At 40.0% G+C, this 8774-nt stretch overlaps 1 protein-coding gene across 1 annotated transcript; it reads right to left on the bottom strand.

The window, feature by feature from the left end:
- Nucleotides 1-4496: 4496 nt before the first annotated feature.
- Nucleotides 4497-8513, bottom strand: LOC104146093 (uncharacterized). Its single transcript, XM_009677995.2, has 2 exons — nt 8402-8513; nt 4497-7815 (listed from the first exon to the last, which is right to left on the bottom strand). Exon 2 carries the CDS (start codon nt 7788-7790, stop codon nt 6978-6980), a length of 813 nt encoding a protein of 270 aa, XP_009676290.2. The 5' UTR covers nt 7791-7815; nt 8402-8513; the 3' UTR covers nt 4497-6977.
- Nucleotides 8514-8774: the final 261 nt, after the last annotated feature.

The following is an 8774-nucleotide window of genomic DNA, read 5'->3' as shown; positions in this document are numbered from 1 at the left end:
CTTCAACTACATATGTTTGAGACAAATCAGAGAAAAGATCAACATATAACCCCAAGATCCCTTTCTCTGGAAGGTTTCTTTTCAAAACAGAACGATTTTGCTAAAAAAGCATTTCCCCTTCTTTGAATTTTAGATACAATTGGAATAGAGCTCTCCTACTGAAAGCAGGATGGTAGTAGGATCATATGAATGTCTGCCCCAATTAACAAGATCAGAGTTTATTTCTGGGGAAAGGCCAACCTCCCTTTGCCTCATCCAGTTTCAGGCAAGGTTTTCTAATGCAATTTGAAACTGTTATCAGGCAAATCACCAGCCTCTTTCTAGAATGGACAAATAAACTGGTTAAGAGCTCTGCTAGTAACCTGACTTTGTAAGTCCAGTTCTATTCTTACTGGACATACTGCTTGTGAAAATAATATCTAGCTAGGTTTAGATGCTCCGGCTTCTGTATTACATGTACTGCACAGGGATCCATTAATTTTGAGCTAATGTTACTTTGCCAGCTCTTCATGTGGGGAGACTGGAAGAATGGAAAACAGCACCTTCATCTGAACAAGTTTTGTTTCAGTAAGGAAAAATTTGAATCAGTTTGCATCCTAATTACCTTCAACAAATCTGCCATGATTTGTAATTATATTATTATTTTAAATTATTCCATCTGTGAATTAAGGTTGTCTTTTGTTTATTCACTTGTTTAGACTTGTCTTAAAAAAATGAGCAAGGCTTTCAGCCATTTATAATAAAAGCAAAATGACTAAGACCTACTTTTTTTTTTAGTTTGCATTAATAAGTTCATCCCAAAATATATATGCAATAATATAGGAAATTAAGTTATAAATGTAGGGATGTGCTCCGAGTCACCATGAAAATCTGCATGCAAATGCATAATAATCACAAATCTACATTATTACAATATTAAAAAATACCTACAATTAAATTATCATGTGGAAATAATCATAATGTTATTGGAAACTCAATTATTGTGGCAACCCTTGTCGGGGAATTAGCAGGCTATGGCAAAGGCAAGTCAGACCTGAATTCATCAAATATATATTATCACAATATTACATGTTCACTTCGATTCCATGCAAAGACAAACATCCTCACTCACTAGTATCTGCTCAATGCATTTGTATTATTCATGAACAACTCTGTGATCTATTATACATACAAAACTGATTGTACGCTGCTTGCCGGAGGCTACAATGCAGAGACACAGAATTAATTTTATTATATACACATGCATGATAATTGTGTAGAATTCGGTCAAATATCAAACTCTGCTCCTGTGCTCCATTATTTTACTTTCCAAAAAGAGGTCTAAGGTCAGCAGCAATTTCTCTTTGGTGACAGTGAAACTCTTTGTCATTTAGAGTAGAAAGTTCCTGGGTACTAATGAGCCTGGAGCTGTGATGAATGGTCACACATTCCCTTTCCTCTCCAACCCCCAGCCATCAAAGGAAACTGTAACTTTTATTGAGATTCTCAAGAATTCCTTGCCTCTCATGCAAACAAAAGTCACTTTGGGCTGCAGACTTAGAGACTTGATTTGTCAGTGACTGGGGCAACTTTTGTGTGTGTGTAGGGGGGGGGGAACTTTACTAAAATGTTATGAGATGATGATCAAAACAACCAGGGAAACTTTTTTTCCCAGGTACTGTAGTTTTATTTCTGTAGGAAGTACTGTTATTTTCAAGATGTTAAAGTAAACCCTTCAGAAGTGTTTTCACAGAGCTAATACAAATTTTTACCACGAACAACCAACAATTACCTCCCTCTTTCTTAGGAAGGCCCTTTACTTCTTCTCCCGAATCTTCCTAAATGTTTTGACAGAAACACAAAGTCTAGTAACGTCCAAAAAGATTCATAATTATTTGAAGACTCAAGGAGAGAGACGTGTATCACACCTGAGAAGGATTTGTTCAAGGTGCACCACCTGCAAGTTCTAGTCTGCATTCAGATGTCACCAAAAGTCAGTGGGACCCTTGATTTGTCTATATGCTTCAGATTAGGTCAAAGTCAGGCCCAGGGGAGTAAGCGTCGTGTGTGAATTTCACCAACAGCAATTATTGTTACACAGCTTCAGAGATGAGTATCGATTCCAAGACTGCAGGTACACAATACCCCTTTGTACAAATGTACCCCAATGATCTGGGAGAGTTATTTCAGGAAAGAGAAAAAGCTCATCCTTAATCGACCAAGAAACTTCCAATTTTTCATTCTCAGCAGTTTAAAAAAAAACAAACAAACCTTGAAACACTTTCCTGTATTTCTATTCACTCCCACTTTCTCCCCACCATCCAGACTTTTGGGGATCACAGTTATCTGAACCTCTGAGCTTTGAGGCTGAAGAAAATTTACTCCCTGTCCACTGTATTCAGAGTCAAGTCCCATTTGAGGATATCCTAAAGTACCTTCTTGCATTATTGTGCTGCTTTCAACAGTCGTAAGCAAAAGGTACACTCCACTGCATTTACATTCCATATTCATGAAATCCATAGAAATAAACTGTAAAAAGGACTCTAAAGGGTTCCCGTAAGTCTACTTATCAGCCAGTGGGAAACATAAACATCCTCCTCTTTAAAACAATCTTTCACTATGCTTATGTCATGCCCAGACTCCATAATTTTTGTATCTCTGAGCAATGCAGGAATTTAATGCATTTAATAATAATGCACAGCTTCTAAGTTTACCACAATATCACAAATTTACTATAAATAGGTAAAATCATCGTTATTCTAATTAAGCAATGTGATAGACACATGAAAATCTCTAGATGGAGGAAATGAGCTAATCCTTCACAGAACCTGATGTCTCATCACAAGAGGTAACAAGTGAACGAAGCTGGGCTGTTTATCTTGGCTGACTTATAGCCATCAACAGCAGAAACAGCAAAAACACAGCTCTAACAAGTCTCCGGGGTGGACCAGCTTTGGGATGTGCCGCAGAGGTCAGTCTAGCTAATGAAATCTAATGAAATGCTGGAGGTGCAAAGGAAAAGCCCTTTTGTTAAAGAATGTCCCTGTAATGCATTTTATCGCTTAACCATTTATAACTTCATTCTGTTCTTAAAAATCTCTGCTTTTAAGTAGGCATAAATTACATCTTGCTCAGCAACGGCAGTGACTTCGAGGGAGCCAGCACCTTTTCCGCATTCCCCTCTTTTGTAGTGAAACCACTATCGCTTTCCGCCATTTCAGAGCGCTGAATCGGCTGGCTGCGTAATTAGGGAAGCGTCAGAGCTGTGAGTACGTGAGCAGCAGGACCTTAAGGCTCAAGCAGCATCATTTAACTTCAGCCTTTGCTGCAGATAGGTAACACAAGCTGTCAGGTTGAAGAGAAGATTTCTCTTGGAGATTATTAGCCTGAGGCTCTCTGGCAAGCAATAAGATAGTGGGGAGTAAGGCCCTACTGAAATTGCCTATTTTGCTACTGTTACCTAAGACCCGTGAGTTCTTAGGTGCATACATGAAACTACAGCAGTCCAAGCTTGTACCTCTTAATAGCACTGAAGTTACGCGGTTTGGGTTCAGATAAAAATACAGAGTTTGAGAGATTTGTTTGAATCTCATCCAAGCTACTGAACCTCCTAACCACATGAGGAGGTCAAGGAACTGAAGCGGACACATTTTCACTAGACTTCAGACTGTTGTTTTGCCTGCTTTGCCTGAAAATACCTCCATGGGTTTCTCATGGTATTCCGACACTTTCCAGCTTGCCTTCAACAGTTAACACATACAGGAGAAAATAATAGCTGTTAAGCCACATTTTCCAAGATTATAAAATACACTTATTTTAAAAGCCTGTACTTTTTAATTGGTTTGCCCATCTCCACTTGTTAGTAGCCGCACACTAGAATCACCAGCTAAAGAGCAAACTGTTGCAAAGACAAATGTTCTTGTTATTTCCTCAGTTAACATTTATTTTGCATATGTCCATAAAAGCACTACGTGGAAAAAGCGTGCACACACAAAGCAAATCTTGGCTTCATTTTCTTGCCAGCTATCAGACAGCATTGATCATGCATAATTCTTTTTGTATTTAATATTCATATTGCAGAAGCATCTACTGTTCCCAATTAGAATCCAAACATTTTTTATGAGAGTTGGTGTACAAAAAAGGATTGTCACAGTTTTGCCACAAAGTACTTACAGCTGAATAGTTTGACAACCCAGCTATTGCTGCACTCTGTATTGTGTAAGAAGTATTTTTTCTAATGTTTTCCTAATCATCTTTCAAAAAAGAAATTTAACACTATTTTAATAAGTAGCTCTGTCTGAGAGCGGCAAACAATGTTATTAATTACTAAGGCTGTTTCACTAAAAGCACCTTCGCTCCAGTGGTGTAGGAGAAACAGCATATAGTAACACGGGGCATTCCACTTCTTGCAACAAATGCAGGACATCACTCTACTTCAGCAGCTACAGAGGTAAAATAGCTACTTTGCATAACAGATTTGTTTTTGTTTTTATGTATATATTTTATTTCTGTGGAAATTCAATGACACGATAGTATTAACTAAGTTGAACTTAATTCAAAAGATAATTTGGGCCAACCATTTTCTTTTTTATAGTTGTACAAGAATTAACAGAAGTATCCATTTTGGCTTTCCTCCTAATGGAAAACTTGGACACTTGATTTCAAAATTCAGTAATATTTAAGAGATGAACCCCTTCTCCCACACTCCCTCCTCCAGAGGAGACAATCTAACAGTGATTTGCTTGTGTTTGGTTTAACGGAGCATCTACTTTGACACTTATCTGATGACGCTAAGACTTTTTTCTGTTTAGGTGGTACAAAAATCAAATCTTTGTACAGCCCTGTTGGCCACGATCAGCCTTCCTTCTTGGAAGGCATATTAAGAAAGAAGAAATTTCCTTTGAGATATCTTTAGTATTTAAGTATTCTTTGGAAAACCTGTATTACAGAGAGAGAACAGCTTTCCCAAGGCTGAGCAAAGACACGGATGAGATCAGAGCACAGGAGTAACAGCCCTCAATCATATACGATCCCTAGCTCTCTTTTCTGCAGCCCACTGCAGATTTGGGTGGCCAAAGGCCACCCACATGAGGCAGTGCAGGATGCCTCTTCAAATATCTCTTTGATGCCAAGGATGCTTCTGTGGTAATTCTGTGTATGAAGTTACAGACTGATGCTGTATAACAGGCTACACGTGGGCCCAAAGAGACAAACAAGCCTATCTAAGGTGGTGTGTATCCAGAGGGCTTCCAAAATTTTGGGTGCACGGAAATACAGAGATGAAATAATGACAACATTGTGCTGCATTTCAATTGTTGAATTACTTCAATACCTTGCTCACAGATGTGTCCATGTGAATCTAATCAGCCAAACTCTTTGCAGACAACAAAGATTATTTTGAGAGACTATTCCTGTTTCTACTACAGAAAAAGAACTAGTTTTCCATGACCTTGTATACAGGTATACAGCATGCGCACACACACACACACACACCCCTCTATACATACATGAATAAGCTGAGGATAAAAGTTTCCTAATCATAGCAGACTCTTCCTCAAAAATATGACTTCTAGTAACAGACTCACCTTTTCATGCAGAGGGGAAAAAAAAAAAATCAAATCTGCATGATTGTTCATCTACACTTATAACACTTATACACAAAGACACTTATAACACTTATAACAAAGACACAGCAGGGGAAATGAAAAGGTGGCACGGTTAGAAATAAGTATCCGAAAAAAATGAGATTTTTTTACATATTACTTTAAACCCGAAACAAGGAAACTTTTTAATAGATATTTTTCCTGAATCATTTTGGTTCAGATTCTGAAAGAGCACATTGCTCTGCTCAATTTGCGATACAGTAATAGGGACGATATAAATGTTGCCCTTTGAAAGCATACAAAAAAGTTAGACCTTTTTTCTTTCATTTTCCCTGGATTTGTTTGTTGCTTACTGACATCAAATTCCCTGCAGGCATCCTAACCTTACAATTTTAGGAACAGCGCTCTAGGGTTTTCCAAGTGTCTAATACACCTGGATAAAAAGTGCTAATTGTCACCAACTTCCATTAAATGACAGCAGTAAGGCACAATGCTTGATGCTTGATTTGCAGACGCTAACGCCACTGGGAGTTAGCAGCAGATTACTAATTGTGCAGACCTTGAACATTCCCCTGGCACTGCCAGTCTGGGTTTCCAATATAATACCAGATTATTAAGTCTTTGTTTTTAGCTTGCTTTCTTAAGGAAATAAGGCTTACGCAATTGCACTCTCTCTGTACATGTGTTTGACTGTCCTACCTTCCCGCAATAATTTCACTTTCATCCATTTTTATAGAAGGATAGAGATCACAAACATATGATGGACTTAGAAATTTTGTGGAAAAACAGGCAGCTCGGTAGAGGAGAGAGAGACTTGGTGCTCAGTCTGAACCATGGGCTCTGAAGTCCAAGAGGTGCTGAAAATCCACAGCGGCGAGAAGCACTGACACAAAATCCATGGGGAACCCACGCTTCACCAGTTCACCAAGGCTGAACTTCTCTGTTTTCACTTACCCCAGCTTTCTGGAATATGGGTATTCTTGAGGACAACCAAACCGTATTTCTAGTCAAGTTTTGTTACTGCTGAAAGCACAAGGGAGATGTGCAACACAACATATTCAGCAGGCAGCAGCTGTGGCATTTGATCATCTTTACAGATCAGGTGTCAGACTAGGTTCCCAGTTTTCTCTTTTCTAAAACGTATATGGCAAATATCCTATTTCAACCTGAGGCCTTGAGTACGCATTAGGATCCAACTTCTTGCACAGATTCCTCCAGATAAATTCAGGGGCCAACACTTTAAATCCACTTTCTTCGTATTCTGTTGCTCCCTCTCTGCTCTCAGTACATCTGGGCACATACTCTTGGCTATTAAGGGTACCACCCCTATGGCATGAAAGCTTCCTGACGGCTCCAGTGGCATTGCAAAGCTCACTTCTGCATGCAGCAACATGACTATGGTGAGGGTGAGGGCAAGGTTGAGCAAATGTGTTTCAACACTTCTTTCTTGGTATTTATTACTGTACCATAGCATTCCTGCAATCTGGCCTGCTGCTGCTCCAGCTGCTTATGCAAACTTCTGATGGAGCGCAAAAGCAGAAGTCTTCGGTACATAGCTAGCTGGAGCCGATACTTCTCCTTTTCCTCCTTTTTCCTGTTTTCTAAGGTCTCCGTTACTTTTGTGGTCTTCATCCAAATTGCTTGGCCCAGGCTACAAGGGACCGTATCATCCTCTGTGTCACTGCAGGTGTGCTGCGTTTTGGGACCCCCTGCATGACAGCAACCAAATTTGCTTACTAGCGGGGCGGCAACAGCTTGCAGCTCATGAGACTCATTGGAAGCCCTTGGGAGCTGTGACTCTTCCGAATTCTGATTGCAGTCCCAGCAGAGGCTTTCTGAGCCTGGGAAGGTTAGGTCCACAGACTCCAGCTTACAGACTGCCATGGGATGCGACAAGCCATCTAATGACATATTGACATCTGTTGAAAGATACTCGGAGAACCCAGAGACCGTGCTTTGTGCCTTGTCACCACTGATGATCTCTGGTCCAACAGGAGCTTTTTCCTGGGCCACGGCCAGGCTAAAGAGAACAGATGACTCTTCTGGCACTGCTGAGCTTCCCTTGCCTTCATGAAGACTGGCTAGCAAAGGACTGGCAGGGCTACTGGAGGGTGCTGTAACAGCATCACAATTCTGAAGTGGGTCTTCATCACCGTTATTTTGGATCTCCTCTTCATCTCTTGGCATTAAACCTACTTTCTCAGCCATTTATTGCATGAGCTACAGAAACTTTCTGTGGACAAAGTGGAAGTAAGAGGATTTCATTTCCACACACAGACATGCGCATACACAGAAGCCCAATGCAGAGTGACATTTGAAGAAAGAATCTCTCTTTATATTTAAGCAATGGACCTATTACTTTTCTAATAAAGCACAACCCTTGGGTCACTTCAGGCCATTTCTCATGATTTGCATTAGATGTTCTTTGAGACACAACATTAATCCAATAATAATTAAAATGATATACTGTACTATTAACATTCTCAAATCTTTAAAGCAAAGTGATCTATCCCTGCAGCACTGCCTGTGCTGACTAATTAAACAGAATACAGTTGTAAATGGGTATTGTAAGCACTTCTCCCATTTACGAACACAGCTCTAGCAAGTGTAGTTTGTAGTGATGGGTGAGTTATCAGGATTGATCAGCTTTAAAGAGACGTGGCTGTACCACAAACAGCAGGTTGCATTTAAATTCCCTCTCCTAGATTAATCTGTCTCCCACCAGTTTGTTTATAAGGTTGCCTTTTTCCCCCCTATTAATTCTCTTTTAACAGTAGAGCTATTTTAGCACTAGGCATAGACAGGAAAAAAGCACTTACCGAGGTTAGTGGGGGAAAAAAAGAGTTAGAGTGCATTGTGTCTGTGCATCATGTTTTCCTGTATATGAGTCAGCAAAACCTGGAACAGAAACATCACGGTGCAGAAGCAGCAGCAGCAACACCATTGCTCTGTTCCACCCAGCAACAACACAGTGAATCCCAATCACAGGAGTGCAGGGTTTGGTATTTTCCTTTTTTTCTTCCCCTCTTTTTCTCCCCCCTCCCACCCCGAAAAGCATATTCCTCTCTGGCCTCCAGCTTTTACGTTATGTCTGAGCATCAAAACGAAAACCAGGGTCAGATAGCGTTCTTTCAGCCTCAAAACCAAATGTGCCCGATTCACTCATGCTACAGGGGTACAATATATACAGCA

The sequence above is a fragment of the Struthio camelus genome, chromosome 2 (assembly GCF_040807025.1).
Source record: "Struthio camelus isolate bStrCam1 chromosome 2, bStrCam1.hap1, whole genome shotgun sequence".
In the NCBI taxonomy this organism is placed as follows: Eukaryota; Metazoa; Chordata; class Aves; order Struthioniformes; family Struthionidae; genus Struthio; species Struthio camelus.
The sequence above is the reverse complement of the archived record's forward strand: the minus strand, read 5'-3'. Positions and strand labels throughout refer to the sequence as shown.

Bases quoted from the DNA above. Each gene is read 5' to 3' on its own strand.
- LOC104146093 (XM_009677995.2), bottom strand. From the start codon at position 7,790: ATGGCTGAGAAAGTAGGTTTAATGCCAAGAGATGAAGAGGAGATCCAA.